The sequence below is a fragment of the Abramis brama genome (genome assembly GCF_963993115.1).
Source record: "Abramis brama genome assembly, chromosome: 3".
Taxonomy (NCBI): Eukaryota; Metazoa; Chordata; class Actinopteri; order Cypriniformes; family Leuciscidae; genus Abramis; species Abramis brama.
Genome location: NC_139965.1, coordinates 22,878,570 through 22,902,310, shown reverse-complemented (window position 1 = coordinate 22,902,310; position 23,741 = coordinate 22,878,570). Strand labels below are relative to the sequence as shown.

General features: G+C 37.8%; 1 protein-coding gene across 1 annotated transcript; it reads left to right on the top strand.

The window, feature by feature from the left end:
* Positions 1 to 351: 351 nt before the first annotated feature.
* Positions 352 to 23,201, top strand: alx4a (ALX homeobox 4a). The gene is made up of 4 exons (XM_084109191.1): positions 352 to 1,057; positions 14,060 to 14,373; positions 17,922 to 18,050; positions 19,308 to 23,201. The coding sequence occupies exons 1-4, from the start codon at positions 712 to 714 to the stop codon at positions 19,623 to 19,625; spliced, it is 1,107 nt and encodes a 368-aa protein (XP_083965317.1). The 5' UTR covers positions 352 to 711; the 3' UTR covers positions 19,626 to 23,201.
* Positions 23,202 to 23,741: the final 540 nt, after the last annotated feature.

The window sequence follows — 23,741 nt, the reverse complement described above, 5'->3', positions numbered from 1 at the left end:
ATAAAACAAGATTTTTTTTGAAAAACGTCAAAATGTGAAAATATATCAAACAGAAAAGAAAACCATAAGATTCTAACAGTGAAACACATCAGTGGCTTTAACACAACAAACAAACATATAATCCCATATAGAGCTCAAACTTGTTTCTTTGTTGCATTGCAGGATAAAGTCTTATAGTTAAAAAGCATTGCGAATCAACCATTAAATTGTTCCCTCCGTTCTGCCCTTCACATTCAATCAGTTATACATTTCATATCCTAATGACATTAATGTCATGTGTTAAGTCCCCCCACATATTTCCAACAAAACATTTTTTTCTTCTTCTTAGCAAAGGTCTGACCTCACCCATTCATTTCATCTACATAATAACCGAGGAGAGGTCTTGACGTGCGTAGTGGTCTATACCGAGGAGATCTGGGCTGCATCTTCAGAAGACGCATTTTTCGTTACTCCTCTAACCTTAAGGGGGCTTTTTAGCTTTTGGTTAGCTATCCGTTTCTGGAAAACATCTGAATCATTGTATAACCAAAGCCAGCTGCTGCACAAGTCTATGCGTGCGTGTGTGAGTGTGTATGTGTGTATTGGTTTGTACGAGGAAGAGGGAGAGAGCGTGAGCGTATCTGCTCACTTTGCTCTCCAAAAAAGGAAAAGAAAGAAAGAAAAAAATCGATTGGACGTCTTTTTCTTCCAGAAACTTTTTTTTTTTTAGGAATGAACGCCGAGACGTGCGTTTCATACTGCGACATGACATCCATGGATTCATATTATAGCCCATCTGCACCGCAAGGTAGGGATCACCAGGCGAACCCTTTCAGGACATTCCAGGCGAGTGACACCAAATACAGCCCCGCTTTCCTGACCAACAAAGGTCAGGCGTACGGGGAAAAAGCTGGGAGCCCGTTCCAGCAGGAATGCCAGTCATTGGATGCCACTGCTGGGGAAGGCACCTTTAACAAATACCACCTCTTCATGCAGAGGTCCTCCTGCAAAACTCCCCCAGACAGCAGCAAACTCCAGCAGGACAGCGGACACAACGGAGGGCTCATCGCCTGTTATGGTGAGTTTAAAATCAAGCATTTGCAAAATAGAAAATAGTCTTAGTATGCAGAGAAGCAACTCAAGATGTCCTCTACTTTTTCGTTTCAAATAAATGCACAGCGCAACGTTCAACTGCAATGACATTAATGTTTTTATGACTCTGTTAAGATAATCTGCAAATCCCTCTAATAAAAAGCTACAATTAGACCAGGTTATTTTACTTGAGAGGCGGTTATTCATATTGATAATCACATCAGAGTGAAGTCCATCAGTAGGCTAATATTTACAAAGCAAATGCAATTGACTTCACAACTTACTACCAATATAACTGGCTCAGCTCTCACAGTAACACAATTAGGATGAGGCATAACCTCCCCCTTTATTAGCCTACATTTTACCTTTGAAGATTGAATCAAATTATATTTAATGCGATAATCTGAATTACAATTCTTAATACTGGATCTGAAGCAGACAATCGAATTAACACATTTTAGAAGGCAAACGCAACTAATTTTAAACACTTTTACAAGTTGTCGACGACACATTAAGGATTTTGACAAATTCTCTCACTCTATATGACCGCAGGCTAGGATCTGTAGCAATAGGCTACGCAATACGAAAGCCCTCTGGGCTAACAAAGTCAAGACTTGGTGAAAATGTTGCATAACCGGCATAGGTTATAAAATAGGTTACAAGCATGGCTAGCTCGTGCATTCGGTGAATTAAGTGTTGTGCTTTTATTTGGAATTAGTTAAAAGACACCGCGAGATAGCACAAAATAAAACACTTAAAAAAAAAAAAAAAATCAAGAGCAACTAAACAAAACGCTTCTTTAACCAATAGCCTGTAAAATAAGGGCACTGAAACTGGTACAGTCATGTGCAGCTTCAATTATAAACTGTAAAGGCATTTAATTTTCTACAAATGCAACAAAAATATTTCTTTCAACACGTTTTAGCAATCTGTGAAGTTAGTGTTCGTGGATGGAAACAAAATAATTAGCTACACGAGAGCTTTTCTCAGGATTCCCGTATTCTAATAATAGGTCTAATAATAATAATAATAATAATAATAATAATAATAATAATAATAATAATAATGACCATGTTATAAAAAAAATATAAATTCTAAAACAGGAGGGACAAACATTTAAAAATATTTCCGGATACGGAAGCCAAAGAGTTGGTAGCGGTAGCCCATAATGAGGTTGGAAAAATGTTTCAATGTGTCCATAAAAGTCTTTTGCAAATGTTTGTTTTAGTTAATGCATTTTTAACAATGCACATATTTTAAACTGACACTAATGTGTTTGAGATTAAACGATTTTTTTCGACGTAACAAGACAAATGTCAGGTGTGCTGTGCGACCACAGGCTATTAACGCTGTATGAACTGTCTGGAGTTTAAAATAAGAGAAGAAAAAAGACTTTAAAAAAAAATATATATCACAAAATAAGTAGTTTAAGACTGCATTGTTTTTGGATTATTCGAAAGAGGAAATATATGGACAAATTTAAGAAAAACATGAAGAGGAAATTTTTTGGAAAATGGTAGGCTAAAGCAAAAATCCATTTCAAGAGTAAAATAAATTTCAAGAGTAAAGCAAAAATGCATCTTCAGACATTGGCTACAATCACTTGGTATTTTTCCCCTCCTGAAATTACCAAAGCTTGCAATAGCAGGACTATGATAATCATTCAATACAGTCTAGAAAAACATAACACTGGCTGCAATAAGAAAGGGCAAAACGAATAGGCTGCATCTCAATCGGTTATAGGCCTAAGAAACTCGTGTCCTCTGAAAACTATAAGACATGACCTATGACAATTTTATAAGAGGAGGAATGCCATACGGGTTCATCTAGGTTTAGTTGTCAAAAATATCAGAGGAACAGAGTGCAAACGAGACCGTAAGAACATGGCGATATTATTGTCAGTTGCAACATCGAAGAGAGGGGAAAAAAAAGAAAGAAAATAAATTAACAGAAGCAGTAACACAATAACAACGGCATTCATAGTAACACGTTTAGATATAAATTGCCTATTTAGAATTGTGACCAGATTGACACTTTCATACGACAAAATAGCCTACAAAAGCCATCATTCGTTTACATCTGCAGCTTTCGGGAACGCGCTGCATAATAAACGGATGACGCAACGAGATATAGACATAGGCTACTTTAGATTTAATAATGGTCTGTTGTGCAGATGTTGTCAAATAAAAGTCCTATTTCCCAAACTATAATTAAAACCTCTCTGACAGAAAAAAAGACCATATGAGTTGATTAACATAACCTTACAAGTAGGCTAAATAGCTAAATTATCCAGTTTAATATAAACTTTTTTATTATGCCATTATTAATATGACATGATGTAACAGACTAGAAGTTGATTTGATTAATAAAGGGCTAATTTAATCTTATATGAACCAAATTGTTATGACATTTCAAAATATATAAATGTAGGCTACATTAACAAAAGACCTATTACATTATATAATAGTGTTTGTTCATAAATGAAAGTTATTATAAAGTGTTATTTTGTGATGGTAAGAAAAAACGCTCCAATTAATCCTCCATAATATTACTGCCTGTAATATGCAGAAAGTGTCAAGGTAAAGTGATGGATTTACCATCAGCAGCTGGCTTTGACATATAGCTCATTCATGAAAATTAGCAAAAAGCATTACAATAGAAAACAGAAATTGAAAAACACTGTCTATTTAGAGCAGGTAGTACTAATCCAAATCAGTTACAGCAAACCCTCTTGTGGTGAGGGAGTGTTGATATTCTTAACAATATCCTGCTTTATTCATGACGGGTAGTAAATAGGTTACTGAAGAATGCATGCTTTTGGTGGCATCCTGTAAACAACAGCATCTCCAGAGTCTCAGTTCAAAGGGATAGCTTATTTTTTTAATAAAGGATAATGAATGCATCAACGTAATTGAGGTTAGTGAACACTGAGAAACTGAAAACACATTTCATGAATAATATGAATGGGTTTATGACTGTTTGTGTGCTATTTTTACGATATTAATATATTTCCAATGAACGTTGCCACAAATGGAACGCTTTTGAGACAGTGTGTCACTCATATAATTAGGAAAAAGCAACTTCGAAGCACAAAGAATAACAATGCATTCTGACGAGATTGGCCGATACAGATTACTACCGTTCATTAGGGCAATGAAATTACAACATGTGGTCTAATTTGAAAAACCACTTTGATTATCAAATAGTAAATCACAATTTAATATTCAGATGTGCATTTAAACCAAGAGCTTGTTAAAATGTAATGATTCATTCTGCTCTCAAAAGACATCATTACAGCAACTCAAAAAGTGCAACATACAAAGTGTCCTGCCAGAGAAATTATTCAGGCCAAAATGAAAGTTGCTAAGTAATTTTATGATGTGTGATGCCTACATAGAGGAATGATAATAAGTTAGTGATTAAATGAATACATAAATGCCTATTTAAACCAAGATACTTACCAAACTGAGTGTGGCTTACATAATTCTGCAGTCACAGACTAACACTTGCATCAACTTCACATTTCCCCTGGGCATGATTATTATATGCCGAAGAGGGAATGTGGTTTTCAAAACAAGCTTTTGACTAATTCCTCCTTTGTGGTCAGCAGTAATAACACAAAGAAAATGACACTCTTAAAACGGAGCCCTTCATCACCTCGTCAGTGAAACCCCAATTTTACCACAGCATTGTCCTTCATTAGTGAACATGAACACTAGAATTGTCCTCACCCCCCCAAAAAAGATCACTATAGGTCAGATGTACATTGCCATGGTCCCTGTTAATCAAGACTAAGGGAGCCCATGAAATGTCAAAGGATGATGACTTCATAAAACCTTGTAAAACAAATGCCTTGTACAAATACACAACGTGTCACCATCACAGCCTTTGCATTTGGCATGAGATGTTGATGGAAGAGATCACATAAACGTTTGGCAATATCAGCATTAAAGGCAACAATTAAGGATTCACTCACAATGCAAGTACATGCTTTAGATCAGGTCATGATGAACAAGGTATTTGTATTATAGACATTGATATTTGAAATGAATAGGCTAGACCGTATTCATGGGCTAAATCATTTAGTGTTTACAGTAGAGATAATCAGATAAGAAATGATGTTAGTTTGATTGACAACCTATAGCGCAACAGGCAAAACTTGCAACTTGTGTTTGGGTTATTATTACTTTTTCAGTATTATTTTGTACTTTGGTGGTTGTGTGAATCATTTAGGCTTAAGCTTGCTCATAGTTTGTTTCTACTGGCAGTGTTTAAAGTCTTTGCTCCAATCAGTGTTTGAGACAACTACAAAACAAATCAGACTTTTGTGCTCTCAGTTTATCATTCAGAAAAACTACATTTTAAAAATTACATTTTAATGATGGTGACTTTTTAGTTTAAAAGCTTTTAGATTCCTAGGTTGTGTTTGTACGCTTTCATATATTCTCCCTGCTTGCAAATCTTTTTTAAAGACTCTCACTAAATAGCAAACTATAATTTATAAGAGCGTTTGGCTGATATGATGAATAACTATATGAAAGGAAGTAGCTCAGCTGCATTTATTTAATGAGCATTCACAAGCAGAAAGACCTTTTTCCGGTTGTAAAACACAATTAAATTCTGCAGGTAGGGATAAAACTTTTTTTTTTCAAAATTAAAAAGTTAAAAAAGCCATGAAAAACGTAAATAAAAGTAAATTATGAATGAGATATCGCAGGCATATAATGACATACTATGCTATAAAGAAATAATAGTTTGATTTGTTGAAATATTATAAAGAACGTTATTTAATTTACACAACATCTGAAGTATAGGCTACTTTTAATGATATCAACTGTATGAATTATCACCATGTATTATATGAATTTACATTGGTAATAATTTGCAATGTCTGTATTACTACACTCTTGTAATTTGAAATGATTATAACATAAGCATGGATATAGTCATAGTGGAACAGAAGTACTGCACAAAGAGGGGGGGGGGGGCATATTCCCATAGTCTGTTGATCTAAGGAGAGGTGACAAGGACTTGGGATCATTTTACCAGTTCAAAATTTAGCTTTGCAGTTTACATTAGCCTCAGTGTGCTTGCCTGAGCGCGGCAAGTCGGCAGTCGGCTTCAAAGACAAGGCCTCTATTTAAACAGCATAATCGAACCCAAATAGATTCCCTCTAACGGGTCTTCAACTACTAGAGAACGACTGAGCATTTGATCAAAGGTGAAAGCAATTTTTATGTGAGCAAATTGAAATTTGTTGCTTCAAATCGTTACTATTGATTTGGAACTTATTGATAATATGAAAATAAATAAATAAATGTAAAAGGGAAAGGGAAAGGGATTTTTTACAAAAAAGGAAGATACTGTTATTTACTCACCTTTGTGTTTTTCTGAACTCTGTGAATTGCAAAAAGGGATATTTTGAAGAATGTTGTGGCAACACCACCGGACTCCATTGACTTTCATTGTATGGACATTTTTCATAATATCTTCTTTTTTGTTTTCTGCAGAAGAAAGCATACAGTAACTCATGAGTTTAAAATGACGTAAAAGTGAGTAAATTACAGTATTTCCAATTCCAAAAAAAAAAAAAAGTGTTTCTAAAGTTTCTAATACTATAATGTATGCTTAATTTAGCTTTTGGCTCTTCTGTATTTTTTCTTTACATTATCATCTTACAAGACAGTGATTAGTTAGGTTTTTACAGCATTCCATAGTGCTTGTTAACTAGAGCACCGCTCCAATGTGGTTTCTAATGCCATCCAGGAGATTCCAAACTTTACTGAGGGTTTGGGAAATGCAATGTCAACTGCTTAACAAACAAAACAGTACAATAATAAAAAAAGAGAACAGTACAAGGCAAGTTGTTGCAACATATTTAAACTGATTTAATTCTGTAACCCTTGCACCAGAGACAACAGAGATATTATTTGTGCCCAAGGACGTTCACAGCCGAAGCCACAGCCGAAATCACTAAAATACTGCACTTACACGGAGTACTTTAACTCGCTATATTTTTTCAGAAAACCACCAAATCTAAACTCTCCATAATCATAATTGCTTGAAAGGCCGCAACCAAACCAAGTAGTGTTAGTAAAACAAGCTCAAACAGTTTTGATCTGACACCCCATGTTCTCTTTTTGACGGTGCATATGGATTCAAAGTGCATTTGATAAACATCCTCAGGTTTAAGCAGTCTTGAGTTCAAATACTTTTTGTCCTGACACTCCAAGGGAGCCGGAGGAGCGGAGCGAGCTGTGATTTATCGCGAGAAGCAGTTTAAAGGAAATGCTGTGTTTTCTTGCCCAGCATGTGCTCTTTGCTGCAGCCTGCTGGGATAAATCGTCCTTCAGGACTAGCTGTGCGTTTGGACTTCTCTGCGGATACCCATCAGAGTCTCACTACCGGGCTTCTTCTTTTTTTTCAGTCGGCACCAGCTGAGACGCAACTCTCCCTCTGAAACAACTGCTGACTTGTGCGTGTATATGTCTATTGAACAGAGTCATACAGTTCTCTCAGAAGTACGCAACTTCAAGAACGAGAGGTGACCCCTAAAACGTAAAGCAAGTTATAGGAGGAGACAGTCCCTGTGGTTTGGTTGGGCTAAGTTAAGAATCGCGCCGCTGTTGTCACATCTGCCTTTGAGTATGTGATTTGCTCTGGTTTTGCAAATGGCTGCACGAGTAGACGTTTACTAATGAGGCTCCTTCTCTACTAATATCTTGTGGTGTCACGCTCACAATCACCAATAAAAAAAAATCTTTCACCATTTCCATATGCCACCAGCCAGTCATTCTTCATATCACAACCTATCAATCTCTTGCCGTGTCCGTCTGTAAGAGCCTGAAATAATTAGATGGCAGAAGGGAAGTTCAGACTGTTGGCCTGGCTTCAGAGCACAGAGCTGCCTATTACAATTCAATCCATATTTTAAGCACAGAAAACAAATCTAATTACTGATATAAATAAAAGCTTAGATGAGCAAACAGTCTTCCCCGATTTCCTTTACCATTTGCTTTCAGTCATAATAACGATGAAACCCGGCCTGACCACGTCTTATTTATGCCTTTTAATTTTGGCATATTTCACCATTAACCCTTCACAGAGACCCCAGGTAGCCTAATTTATAGTGTTTCTTTTATTTGCCTGCTGCTGACCCTAACAATCAGATTCTGTAAAAAAGCATAGAGGATGCCCTGCCGCTTTACAGCTAGTTAAATTACACTTTGATGTGTTCCCCCGTTTTCAGCTGGTACTAAATGACTGCCCCTTGTAAAGATATGACCCTTGCTAACTCATGGGGTCGAGCACCGACATCCTACAAAGCCAGGAACCACTGGCGTCTCCCATCGAAGGCAAGGCACCTTTTTAGTGCAAGTGGATCTGGAACCACTGTGCTAGCCATTCATGCATATTTTATGAAAATATATACTGGTGCCCTTTCCTCTTGATTTATAGGATATATCAAATGGCGACCCATTTGAAGATATTTTCCTCTGGAGTCAGAGGTAAAAGTAGATGCTGTAAAGTAGGTTTACAAGCCCCATTCTTGTTACGCATACAGGTGTGAACCTACTCGGGTTAAAATGCCAATTAGTCTTTTTCCTGAACCTCACCGTCTCCTAACCTAGAGCTGAACTTCTTGTCCTGCCCAATGACTCTCTTACCTCATTGCACTGGAAAAGTAAAAGACTTCACACATCCCTCACTCTGTAAGGAAGGAGAAGTGTGCTATCTTGGAATCAGTGTTATAAAAGCTGATGCACAGATAACTAGATGGAAAACACACAAATACTATTATGTCCTCATGAATTTAAAAATAAATAAATAATCGTTCACCCAAAACCAGTATGCAGGATGTCTAATAAACAAGAGAAATAAAATTCCACACACTACCAGTGCTAGCAAAAACATTCTACATAACATGCATAATATGTTCACCGCAAATGCCGTTCTAAAGCTTGGGATCAGAAGTCTTTTTTATTCTGCAAAGATACTAAATTGATCAAAAGTAACAGTAAAGACATGATGTTAAAGGATTTCCATTTCAATTACTGTTCTTTTCAACAAAAAATCCTGAAAAAAAAAATAAATGTATCTCAGTTTCCACAAAAATATTAAGCAGCTTAACTGAGCTTGTTTCTTGTGCACAAAATCAGCATATTACAATGATTTCTGAAGTATCATGAGAAACTGAAGACTGGAGTAATGATGCCATCACAGGAATGAATTACATTTTAAAATATTACAATTGTAATATTTTTTTTTCAGAATATGTTCGAATGCGTTTTAATCAAATAAATGTAGACTTGTTAAAGATAAGGGATTTCTTTCAAAAATATTTATAAATCTTAACGCCACACATTTGAATGGTAGTGTATGTTAGACAATCAAAAACATCAAGCAAAACATTTAAAATATGTAATAAATAAATGAGAAAAATCAGTGATCAATAGCAGTGAAAAAACAAGTAGCCTAAAGATAGCCTAAAATGGACAGTGAATAGATCCCTTGTTCAGTCAGTTCTGCTAAAATAATATTCTCACTTGCAATTCACTGGTGATTTTTCTGGTATTATCTGTGGTAGACATTTTTCCTAAAGCCAGATATGACCTCATGAAACTTCAGTGTGTCTAACAGCACCACAAAGAGGGTAAAACAGCATGACCATGTTCTGCTCTGCATTTTTTTTTTTGTTGTTGTTGCAATCTTCAACCACTACCCCCCTCAGAGCTCCAGTTCAAAACTTTTTCTATTCTGACAGAAACATTTTGCCGTGAGATTTCTTGCCCAGAAGGCAGGTCATGTTACTCGCCCATATGGTGGAGCTACGGGGCAGCCAAGTCTCTGTTCACCTTGAGCAGCGGAGAGCCTGGGTTGAACCCTTGGTGGACTACGAGACTGTCACAATACTCTAGGTCTGCCAAAAGCCATCAGTGACACAGGGTATAAACAAGAGCCTTTGATCGCTAGGCCTCGATTTCAAACAGGCTGTCAGCTTTTCCATGTGGGGGCAAAAGGCGTGAGGCATCTGAAGGGACAAGCTGAAAATATTTATGTTTGAGTAAATTCACTGCTCCCACTTGCTTAACAAGATGTGTCAGTCGTGGGCAAGAGGCAATGTGGGAACCATTATACCCCCAGGCCTGGCTCCATGTCTGTCATGGCTGAGCCCATGGTGCCTGGAAAAGGCAAATAGGGAGACAACCAAAAGGAAGCATATACAATGTGATATATGGTCAAGAACAGAAGCAGTTCCTAAGGCATATACCTACAAAAGGTAAAGACAAAAATGCTATATTTACCAAGCTGAAATTTTCTAAAGCTCTCTAAATCTAAAACAAACAATAAGAGTTAAAGGGATAGGGATATATAAACATCCCAATCGATCAGATCGAGCTTGACCCAAATTAAATTTTGATCACATTGAAAGGTGTGGTGTAGACCTGAAATAATACGATCAATACTTTTTTCCCAATCGGATTAAAAAAAATCTGTTTACCAGACCCCTTTTACAATAAGTTTACATATGTTTTACATGAACGTGCAAACTGTGTGTTTATTTATGTCTTAGGAACTGGTCAGTGGAGGAAACTGAATATTTACAAAATAATTGCTGAAAAAAAGTTTTTTGGGCAAATTTGTTAACTTTCCATTAAGGTATGTCATCAAGGCAAAAACGTAATTTATACTCACGGTAGCTCCGGTAACATTACAGCGGTGGCTTTCTCTAGTTCCCAATGAGGATATAATATAAATACACACGTAAATGAAAATGTGAATCGAGTTGCAAAGTTTAGGATTCCTATAAACAGAACTTTATGAATCTGAAATCAGATTGGATTTATTTGGATTGAGGAAAATTAGCGCATGTAAACATACCTAGATTTTTTTTGTCCATACAATGGAAGTCAACAGTCACCAAAACAGTTCTGTACCCAACGTTCTTCAAAATATCTTTTGTTTTTCATAGAAAAGGTTTGGAATATCACGAGAGTGATTCATTTCATTTTTTAGTGAACTATGCCTTTAAGAGAGAGATTCAACCAAAAGTCAAATGCCATTAAAAAAAGCTGGTTCCATTTTATGGAGTGTATTATACATTATCTTAATGTTTTTTTTCCCTAGGCAGAATCAATTTTCAAATCACTGACACCACACGAGATTCACAAAGCCACAAACTGTTGTCTTGATCACAGTTCACATGGTTATTGGCAACTGAAAGATTAGAACTTGAAGGAATGAAAGCCTGGTTGTGCCAATATGTTCTTGTTGCACACACTACCAGGGCTGGACTAACTACATGGGCATTTGGGCATGTGCCCAGAGGCAACATGCTTAGGGCGTGTACAAATCAGGGCCATACAAATGGTTTCAAATAGTGGGAGATGTGAAAGAGTGCAAAATTTTTACTTTTAGCTTGTTACTGGGGCAGTGCCTTCAAAAGGTATATATGGCTTATCTACCCCTAAATGAATTGTTTACCCAAAAGTTAAAATTATGTTATTATTGTTGTATACCTTCTTTTGTGTTCCACAGGAGAAAGAAAGTCATACAGGTTGTCAGATGCCAGAATTTGTGCGTTTCGGTGGACTATGCCCTTAAAGGGATATTTCACCCAAAAATGAAATTAGTTATTTTACTTCATAAAATTTTAAATATGGATATATGGCTTTCCTGTATGATGGCTTTCATGGATATATGGCTTTCACCCAAAAATGAAATTAGTTATTTTACTTCATAAAATTTTAAATATGGAAATATGGCTTTCCTGTAGCTCAAACAGTAGAGCGTTGGTGCTAGCAACGCCAAGGTCATGGGTTCGATTCCCAGGGAAAGCAAGAACTGACAAAATGTAAAATGTGTACCTTGAATGCAATGTAAGTCGCTTTGGATAAAAGCGTCTGCCAAATGCATAAATGTAAATGTAAATGTAATGGATATTGTTCTTACATAAACAGATCGCTTTGCTTTAGAAGGCCTTTATTAACCCCCCTGCAGCACTTTTATGATGGATAGATACACTTTTTTGGACTTCAAAACAGAAACAACCATTAACTGCCGTTATAAAGCTTGGAAGAGCCAGGATATTTTTTAAAATAACTCCAATAGTATTTTTTCTGAAAGAAGAATGTCACATAGACCTAGGATTGAGAGTGAGTAAATCATGGGCTAATTTTCATTTTTGGGTGAAATATCCCTTTAATATAGTAGCCTACCATTAGATGCTAATATGCACCCTGTTTGGGGATAAAATACAAAGGAGTACTTTTGAGGGTACTGCGCCAGTTACAAGCCGTTGACAATCTCTCTCACGGGGCACCACAATAACCTAATCTGGCTCTGTACATTACCCTACATGGTTCTGTGAGGAGGTGAGAACAGCATGTGTACCAGTAGCATTTACCCATCTGCCCCTCAGCTCAAACCCGAGAAGGCTTTAATCAAGTCTCGCATTAGAAAATGAACACCTCAACACTGCATCACCTAAAATAACTTTCTGTCACTGAGCACTGAGCTAAAGTAAGACATAAAGCTCAGGGTCGCCACTGGATCACATAAGGAGGGAACATTCCAAAAGGAACTCTAATCCAGCTTTACACCCTATTCCTCCTTGCAATTAAATGAGTGAAACAGAGAGAAACAGCCAAAAGTCTGCCAATACAGCCATCAAGTTTGTAAGCGTTATGATTTGAGTGAGCATGCCAGTCTTTGTAGCACAGCTTTTCCACAAAGCACAGACAGGTAATGAGCACTGAGAGAGAGCTGGAGAAATGACCTAATGTACTGGAATCCTCACATTCATTGATCTGACTGAATTTATGACCGGCACGCTGACTGGGGTTTCACAGCTGAGCTGCTGTGTGTTTCCAGTGGCTTGACGCAGAAAATTACTACTCTAGGGCCGCTAGTGCGGCCTCATTGCGAGCCAAGCTCCATTTTGCACCCTTTCCACAGACTGTGTGTATGTTTGAGGCTACACTCATCAAACAGGGCAGTAGTCTTCGAATTGTGCCCATGTGGGAAACCGGTAATTTTCTGTCAGTCTGCAATTACAGCCATGGTGTCTGTTACACATGAGCAGCTGATTCATGAGCTGAGACTGGCGGCCGTTACTACAACCACGGGTCTTACAAATATGAACGACAACACTACATTGCCTTGGTTAATATTAAATTGCATGCAATATTAGATTATATTGACCAGCTAACACTTAGATAAGTTAACAGTATTGTTTAATTTGTTAGCATTAGTTAATACAATGCAGGTATAATGGACTTACAATGAACAATACTTTATTAATGTAGGGTAATTTCTACATTTCTGATGCTTGATAGTAAATCTGTTAATAATTAACATTACAGTATTACAAACAAACATTAATTGGTAATGAACAAAAGCATATTAATTAACATGACCTATATTCATAAATGTTGTAAAAATTGTTCATTGTCAGATCATGACACCCAAAAGTATTAAAGTATTACCTATATATATATTTTCAATTTCCAAAAATAGGGATGGTATTAAAAATAAAATTACACCAGGTTTTAATGACTTTCCCCCCTCTGTGTGTTTCTATAAAATGTAAATATTTAGTTAAAAGAATAGAGTTTTTTTTATTTTTATATATATACATAGGCCTATTTATAATAAAATACAATGCACATACCAGCAAACATTTGAAACTTTGAAAATGAAAAAACCTCAGATTGCTTCAGAGGGATTTACTCTTATAATATAAATTTACAGTAAGTCATTGGAGTGACTTGGGATGAAGAACACAATGATGATAGGAGAATAATTGCTGTTAAACCAAGCCTCAAATGAAATTAAATCAAATTCAATTCAATTAAATAATTGCTCACAATATTTTGGTGATCGAATGGTTCAACAGAATTGCTTCCCTCACATCATTTTCATAATCATTTATACTCAAGTAATGCACATAATGACCCTTCACAAATGTCTCTTTTTCTGTCTACAGGTAAAGACAGCACAGGGCTGACAGATTCTGAGTTGCCCCAAAACAGTGATCCTGCAGGGATGGATGGCAGCTACCTCAGCATAAAGGAGTCAGGAGTGAAGAGCCCCCAGCAGCCAAACTCAGATTTGGCTTCTCCGTTGTTGGACAAGGCAGAGGGAGAGAGCAACAAGGGCAAGAAAAGACGCAACCGTACCACCTTCACAAGCTATCAGCTAGAGGAGCTGGAGAAAGTCTTTCAGAAAACACACTATCCCGACGTCTACGCTCGGGAACAACTCGCACTGAGGACTGACCTGACAGAAGCTCGTGTACAGGTGTGAGCCACATTTACATTACCAAATTCAATAACATGTTTTGAATAACCTTGTACAATGAGGCTAGATCAACAATGAAGTCTCTCTCTACTAATTTTAGTCCATTTGAGCTTTAAAAAATGAGGAATGGAAGTCCTGTTAATATAGACCAAGAGGTATTTTTCAAAGTTGGTAAAAGAACAGCGACACTAGGAGGAAGAGTGATTACACTCAGTGCAAAGAATATTAAAAGTAAACAGAGAATACAGAGAAAAAAGCTGTTGAAGTTGGCCGTCACAAGAGATCATAAAGTAAAAAGGGGCTTTCAGATTAGACATGTCAGGGTCTGCTTTCATCTCGAGCCTCTACCTGAACCTCTGAGCCCAGCTGTATTAAACTCAGCCTAGGTCTGGAAAACCAGAACCTTTATGTGACCCACCCCCACCCCTACCCCTAAATTTGCATATAATCCCTCCAACACTACTGCTGCATTCCTGCATCAACAGACAGACCGGGAGATCCCTTTACCCGACCCTGAATGTGCGCTTTACTTAGAAGCCCTGGATTTACACTGTTTGTCTTTCATTAATGTCCCACTCAGGAAAGAATGTGTCCCTCCCTGCTCTCAAGGGTAGGTGAGAGAATCTGGCCTAAAGTTCCTTCACATGGTGAGGGATGCTTATGACTTATATCCATGTACATGACTAGCTATGACTAAAGAATAATTGGAAACATCCAAAGAACCACAATGGTTCAGTTCCAGGGACAATGAACACTGTCAAACCTTTCTGGAACTTACAAGTGAAGCCTTTTCTCATCTACTCTCTACTTTGGGACAGCACAAAAAGATACCCGTTTTTACTGCACATTACCCTAATGCCAACCATAACATTTTTTACAGCAACATGAAAAAACAAATGACTCATATGGCGAAAAGCAAGCTTAGGTAGTTGCATGTGCTCCGACAGTGATGCATTTGTGCAAGCAACTAGAGTTAGAGTCTGGCTCAGTCATTTGCTGAACCCACCACTCCACCCATTCTTTTCCCCATCAATTCCTGTTGGTTCTTTACTCTCCTGTCTTATTGAAGGCAAAAGTCCCACATTAATAATAATAATAAAAGTCAATAAAGAAACAGTACTTATGTACAATCAGACTTACTCAACTGCATTAGTGTAAATTACTAATGTCTCCACAAATTGGCTGAGATTGTTTTTTTCTTTGCCTTTCTAAGAAAAAGATCTGATAATATTAATATACTTCATATGTCTGGATACATCTGGTAAAAGGTTAAGGGCTTAATATGCTATAAATAGCATTTTACTATAATTACAGTTCTGGAGGTCAAGAAACAAAAAAATGAATGATTCTGAAGTAGAAGAGGTGAGCATGAGTGACAGCAGAGTCAGACCATCAATCCTCAAAGCTACTCTGGACTTCAAAGCTGTTTTTTCTGCTAGGTTTAGTTCAGTGTTTCTGTTCTTTCTCCCCTGGTGCTGGAACATAAATAAAGCTCCATAATAAGCCTCTAAGCTGCTTTAGCTGTCAACGTCTTTACCAATTACTGTGTTACTAGCCCGCATGGACAACATACAAAAGATTAAAAAAGACTTTTTCTACTACGTTTCTAACAGGTGCTGGTCAAAATTAGTTGACTTGTTAATGTTGGCAGCCTTGAACTTATTCACCAGCAACCACTAAAGGGAAAGAATGATTGGAAATATTTTAAAGAAACCAAAAAGCAAGCCCAAGGTTGCACCAACCACTTTTGACCAAAATACAGATCCAAATAACTCCCCATCTATGGTCTCTCTTGCTCCCTGCCAGTCTAGTTCAAAGGTGAACTTTTGGTGTAAGCATTATACAACACACCTCAGTATTGGCTCATCAGTATGAGAGGTGCAAGGGAATCTTTCCACCGCTCGTCTACACGCCTCTACTGGGTTGGAGAGTCAGATATGGAAAGCCAGGGGCTTAAGAGTCAGGAAATTAAACAAAGAATGAAAACAAACTCCATTTTGAACTTTCTTCCATCTTTCTTTTCGATCTCCCAACTTCCATGCTTAGATTTATGAAAGGGAAGACAGTCTGAGAAAAAGATAAATATAAAAACGGGAATAAAAATGCTGTGCAGACAATAATATTAAACGGACGTCTTTGCATTCTTAGATGCCCAGACGGTATCAAAACCTAGAATCAATTCAAAACACAAGGATGCAAGCGGAGAGCCACAAGAGTCATGATGCTCTCTGAAAAAATCTGAGCAAAACAAAATGTTCTTTTTTTCTCCAGGCAGTTAAGCTCTACAAACATATGATGAGGAGCCAAGGGACAGTGATGTCCACCACCAAATTAAGTGCAAACAGAGCTAAGGTGATATCAAGTTACGCTTAGAGATAGGCTGACATCTTGCTGGCAATGGATGCAATAACCACAAACTGATTGACCAAAGGGCCATCCCCAGATCCAAGTTCAAGCTCCGTGACGAATTGAGATTGCAAGACAAAAGAAAGACTCAGCTTGAAAAAAAACTTTCCACTCCACAAATCAATAAACAGATACTTCTAAACAGAGAAGAACAGGGATTAAAAGAATGGAATTTTTGGCAGCTCTTCAGACTGCGAACCATGAGAAATCACTTTGTGTAATTTGTTCTCTAATTCCCAGATCTCTAAATAACCATCTATTCAGGGAAACAATGCATATTTCTATAGAAAAGAAGAGGGAAAAATGTGAAAGAAAGTGTAACTTGCCAGATAAAATCCAGTACTAACTGTTTGTTAAAAGGAAAGTTTACCCAAAAAGTATAATAATATCATTTTACTCACTCTCATGTCATTCAGAGTTTCATTCTTCTGTGGAACACAAAAGATGCTTTTGGGGTGCAAAACAACATTAGAGCCCACTTAATTTCATTGCATGATCAAAATATATTCATTTGTGTTCAGCACAGAAATTAAAGTCATGCAGGTCTGGAATGACACAAATCATCCACAATGATTTTCATTTTCAATTCACCTTTTCCTTTCTAAAAGCCGAGCAGCAATCTCCTAATCCATCAAAGCAAGCATGTGGTGGTAGTGCAGGAGGAGGAGTGAAACGGTTATTCGAAGCCTCTGGACCCGGTGGGTTCCTGCTTTCCCCTCCCTGCCCCCTGCTGCTGCTGATAGCTCTGATAGAAAAGAAACTCAGAGGAGGCCATCACAATCTGTCAGCTCCCACATCATCAAACAATGGCCAGGTCTCCCCGAACTGTTTCCAGGAAAAGATGCTGATCTATAATACAGCCAAATGGCTTCCTACATGAGCTCTTGACTTACAACTAAAGTGGCAGACTTTCTAGGCACCAAAAAGAAAGTGCAACTAGACATTTGATACCAAATTAGTTACACAATGTATTCAAAATAGAAAGTTTGATAATAGATGTTTATTACTCTGTCAATAAATCTCCACTGAGAAAACATTTCCTCTCTATGATGTAACCCCACAGGTGGCCAGTTTGCATGAGGTCATTTAATCACTTATTCATGCGATATCCTCATGATTAAGGGTTGATGTCTTGCTTGCAGGTGTGGTTCCAAAACCGAAGAGCTAAGTGGCGGAAAAGAGAGCGTTTCGGACAGATGCAGCAGGTCCGGACACATTTTTCCACGGCCTATGAACTGCCTCTTCTCACTCGGCCAGAAAACTATGCTCAGGTATAGTGCCATCTCCAGTAATAAATTAAAGTCAAGGAAATATCAGAAATTAATATTAATAGTTAATAATGCTGATTAAGGATGGAAATTGTGAAAAATGTTAAGAAAAAAAGTTCCATTCCATTATCAGTTGTTTTAGTACTTATTAAAAAAAGTGTTTTGTTCATGGCTCTCTAAGTACTTTTAAGGAATATATATGCGTTTACACAGACTTTTTAATTACTTCAGAATAGGAAAAACTGAAAACGTTTATCTTTAACTATACATTCATTGTCATATAAAGAACCAGTAACTTCACTGAATTAAGACATTCAGTTGTAAACTGTATGTGTGTGATTCACTAATTTTAGTCATTTGTTCAGGAACTGATTGTGCTTTATGTTTTTGATTCAGTAAAAAGTATCAATTCTTTCATTCAGGAATCAGACTACACTGGTTGCACTTTCTGTTTTGTACTGATGTTGCGGCGCCACTTAAGTAGTGCGGGGAGCCCTGTCAGAGTGTTTTATTAAGACTGTTATTAGAACGGACTGTCATAGTTGGGTTTTTTTGAAAGCTATCTTTATGATTAAGTCTTTATAAAAGAGTGAATATTGGTGATGAATTTCAAATGAAAAACAGTAGGAAGGCAGACAACTGACAATTTGGACCTAAGAAAGGACCTAAGGAAACACAATGTCGAGGTCAGGTCAGACCAGGGCTGTGGCCGAGGACGACACGCCTTCACAGGAGAGCCAAAGAATCTCCTGGATTTATTATGAATATGTGGCCGGGTCGGAGGGCAGGGGTGGCTCTTTGGGGAGCGCGCCTGCAGCTGTGGAATGCAGCTTTGCTCACATCTGGGGCATCTCCCTGAGAGGGCTTTCATCTCCCTCCGCAGCCCTCCCTCAGACCCCCACCTCCCCAGGCCCAGAGCAGAATACAGCCCTATCAATTCACTCTGTGCTCCCTCCGCTCAGCAGAGGAGGTTACTCTGGGTGTTGAAGGAGCGTACAGAGACAGGCATTCCTCCTCCACACTAGTCAAGCAGCTCCCACTCAGTACGGGACCAGATGAATGCCCCAGAGCTCTTGATATATCTCCACACCGAGTACCACTGAGGATTCTGCACCTTCGCCAATGCAATATTTCAAAACAAGGAGTCGTCAGACTTGATAAATGCTCTCAAGACTAGAAGTTACATTAATGTTATTGATGCTGAGATTGCAGAATGTAAATGCACTATACCTTAACCTTCTGCATTTGACTTTGTTGCAGATTCAGAACCCTTCTTGGATAGGCAGCAGCAGTGCGGCATCTCCGGTGCCAGGCTGCGTCGTACCCTGCGACTCGGTCACTTCCTGCATGCCACCTCATCCACATGCTGCTAGTGGAGTGTCTGACTTCTTGGGTGTGCCCAGTCCTGGAGGTCACATGGGACAGACACACATGGGCAGCTTGTTTGGGAGTCCAGGCATGAGCTCTGGCATTAATGGGTACGATCTAAACATGGACCCCGACAGGAAATCCTCCAGCATTGCCACACTGCGAATGAAAGCTAAAGAACACAGCGCAGCCATCTCTTGGGCTACATGACTCCCCCAACTTTAGGACGTTATCTCTGAAGTCCCTCAACAAACAAGAGAAGGAGGAGCAAATGTGAACATCAGTTAGCCACCAAAGCATGACCTGGGATCAAGGAGTGCGTGGATTGACAAAGACAAGAAAAAGTAATTGAGAAACCATGAGATTTATTTCGATTTGAAGTCTAGAGAGACTAGGGAAAATCAGAGATCATAAAACTGAGAATGTTCTGGCTTTAAAACAAGAAATACAAGAAAGACGACAGAAACTTGACATTTGAATGCATACAAGAATTAAATGGAAAAGGAAAAAAAAATAACAAAAACCTGCACTTATCCGCCACTAGTGTCCCATTTGTAAACACACGTAAATTTATCAAAACGCATCTGGCTTCGTTTTCATCTCAGCATAATCAAAACCTGTTTAATTCTTGTTCTGTCACAGACTCCTTTTTCTAAATATGCCTTCCAAGGGACAAACAATACAGTTTCTCACAGTAAAAACTTTCCCATTGCAGCCTTTATCCAAACAATTATACAGTAGTAATCGCCATTTCCCAATATAAAACCTGCCAAAATCCCTGAGTGAACAATTACTACTGCTACATTGATTCATTTCTTCATATTTATTCATTTGTCCTTGTAGAATTCGGCTATTTAAGATATGTACTAAACTTGCAGAAAAGCATACCTCTCCTGCAGGTAACTAGGCACTCGATGCAGGCTTCCTCTTGCCTTAATGAATTGTGTCCCTAGTAAAGGAAAAAGACAAGTGCAATCTGCCAGTGCAAAGCCAAAGCAATACGGTTAAAGGACATAAAATAAACAGGTGGCACTTTCTGTCCACACTGAAATCTGAAATCACTAAAATCTTTCTATTATTTGCGGTCTCATTTCAATTTCTCTGCAGGAAAGAGTTGTAATAAAGCCGTTGGCAAGATTTGATACAAATCTTGGATCCATCATACCAACTGTCAAGTTGAATGTCAATCTTCACTAAAAGCTACAATCTACAAAAAGGATGCAAAAATAGGATGAGAAACTTTTGCTTTATATGTGTTTTGAAGTTCACAATATTTTTGCATCTTTCAGTGAACTTTGGTGCCTTGGCTACTCTCCCCTCATTCTCCATGAAATTGCTGCCTGAAATTTGAGCATGCTTCATTATTTTTTTGGCAGAAGTCCTCATTGCACCATCTCAAATGAAACTATCAACTTGCCATTGTAGGCATTATCCACTATGGCTCTGATTGGGTGGAAGCAAAACTGGGTTTGGTGACAGAAATATAAAGCGAGCACCATTTCAAGGTACTATGAGCTTTCTACTTTTCCCAAGTTAGATTTAGATCAGGTAAAACCAAGCTGTTTGAAATCTGGAGCTGAATCTGATACATTCTGCCCTTTGGAGAAGCCATTTCTAATTTGTAAATGAGAACCACATTTCCTTTCCTTCATTCTGCTGTGCAGCTTATCTGGATCCCTGGAGATACGTATATACACACACAACTTTTTTATTATAATACCAGAGCAGTGACTTACCTGGTTTGGGGGGGTGGGGGGTCTGGTCACAACATAGAATCATGTTCCATATTGAGGTATTTTTCAGATCGACAGAAATTAGGCTTCATTACTTAATGTTTTTAAACAAAATGCATAATGCATTGGACACAATATCATGTTAAAATCACTTTGTAAAAGAACCTCATTACATAAAGTTCATTAGAGATCACCTCCTTACAGCTGCTCAGTCTTGTACTCAATGGCCTGGATATACGATATGTAAAGTGTTGGAGCTTCATGAAGTTCGAGCCATGCTTCATTAATTTTTTGGCAGAAGTCTTCATTGCATCTCATGACTGAACATCTCATCACCCAGCCTAGCAAGGGACCTGTTTGAAGAAAAAAACAACAACAAAAAAAACAATGATAATGTTCATATGCTTTTCAGCAGAACTAAAACTGGCACCGATCCCATCCACCAGAGTGGCAGTTCAACCTCCAGTCCTCATTAAAAGTCATGAGAAGTTCTGCCAGAGCAGAATTGTGAGTCCTGACATTGTCACTTTTGGCCTTTAAGGGGTTACTGAGAGGGTGAAGTGACTATAGTGTTCCGGTGTTCTGGGAAAGGACAATCCACACAGCTGTGTGCGGGGTAATGCAAAACAAACATGCCTCGCACATGCTTCCCTTCAGCTGTCATGGCTCTTCTTTCAAAGCCCCATGCTGAACAGGGCCCGGCCTGCTACCCCAGCCAAAGCATCAGCCCTCAGCGACTCTGAGTCCATGCACATCCATGCTCTCAGGCAGTCTTTTTAATTAACACCGAGACATCTGTGGAGAGGGATTCTGTGACAGAACAGAGCAGCCTGGCCTCTGTGTTAGCCTATCTTTAACTATTGTGGAGCCGGGAGGGGCGTCGATGAAGCTCAGGTCAACACTATCATTAGTTTATGTAGTATCAGCACACACTTACACTTACCATCAAATGAGCTAATATGCACATAACTGAACACAATTCATTGCATTTGCTTTTCATACTCTTGTATTTCATTCAAAGGTAAATCCTAACTAAATATGTAAAAAGGTCAAGAAAGTTCTGTAGAGATTGTACAAGATTAGAACAGATTGTTCTTGAAGGAAATGTTAATTGTACAGTACAATTGACAGTAACTTGCAGATGCCTACGAGTTACAGAGATGCTTAAATCTCTGTCCCATCTCTCAAAACTTATACTACTGAAGTAGGCATATCCAAGTACTAGAATAATATAATTCTTTGTTTTGTGTGTGGTCGCATGTACGGTTTTCTTTGGATTCCTTTCTGGCATAAAATACCATTGGACCCGTTCTTTTGTAAAAATATCCTTATTAGAAATATATTATTTTATGTGTGACTAAGGGCTTTTGTTGTATTGTGGGTCTAGGGATAAAATGTGATTCATTAGGGTTTTTGGTATGTAAATTAACCTAAAATAGTTGTGATGGCTTTAAGCTAAACATATGGCTTTTGAATCATTTTGAATAATTATTTACTTTCAAGCTTGTTTACGGTCTATATATATTGTGTGATTTACAACCGTAAGTTATTGCACTTACAATTTTTTTTGTTGTTGTTGGAATTGCTTTGAGAACATCTGATTCAAGTGGAATATCACGATAGAATGTGTGTACACTTAATCAACTATCAAGTACTCTGAGAACATGAAGTACCGAGGGCTGGTAAATTAATTGTTCACATGCATTTTCAGATTTGTTGTTGTAACAAGTTGTATATTTTGTTTAAACTTGGCCCCAAAAGAAAAAAATGTAAGCCTTTAAAAAAAAGAAGAAGAAAAAAGAAATCACAAATGCTGATTTTGAGAGTCACTCTGCTCCAGGACATCGGATATACTGTTCTCAGAACATGATATAAAAGACATTTTACATTAAAGACATATTGAAGACATGAAGTTCCTGTTGGATAGAGACTGCCATTAAAAGGCTACATTTAAAAGTTTAACATTACAAGGTCTGGGTATTCTACTATGGATGTTTCATTTCATTTGACATTTTCTGTGTGCTCATTTTTTGTGTTTCTCTAAATCCAGATGAATAAAAAAAAACTAATCATACAAAATGTTCCTGTGCAATATATTATTAGCTGTATTCATAAAGTTCAAGTTCAAGTAAAAAACCAGCATGAAAGTGGGCAAAAATCCTGAAAGCACCTTATTTTACTGTTGATATTTAACAGTTTTAACATGTTACTAAATGCCTTAATAATGGTACAGCAAATGTTTGACCAATCAGACAGTGCTTGATCACTAACCGAGGGCTCTTGGATGGGCCTGAATGCTTTACTTTGATGCTGAGCTCAGAGATAAGTACTGAGATAAAGTAGACATTTTGTAAAAGTGACTGCTGTACTCATATGACAGTTTTGCCTGTGGTATATAAAAAGCTTCACGAGCTGCAGACAATCTGGCTCTCTGTGTGTAATTGGTCATTCAGTGACATTTCCAATAGCTAACATGTTGCTGAAACTTCCTTACCAGATTTTCATTTTCTTCAGACAGAAAGAGTCAGAACAAGAATAGATTTCTTTTTACAAGTTCACTCCCCTTGGAGATGAAATGAATTTATCTCAGACG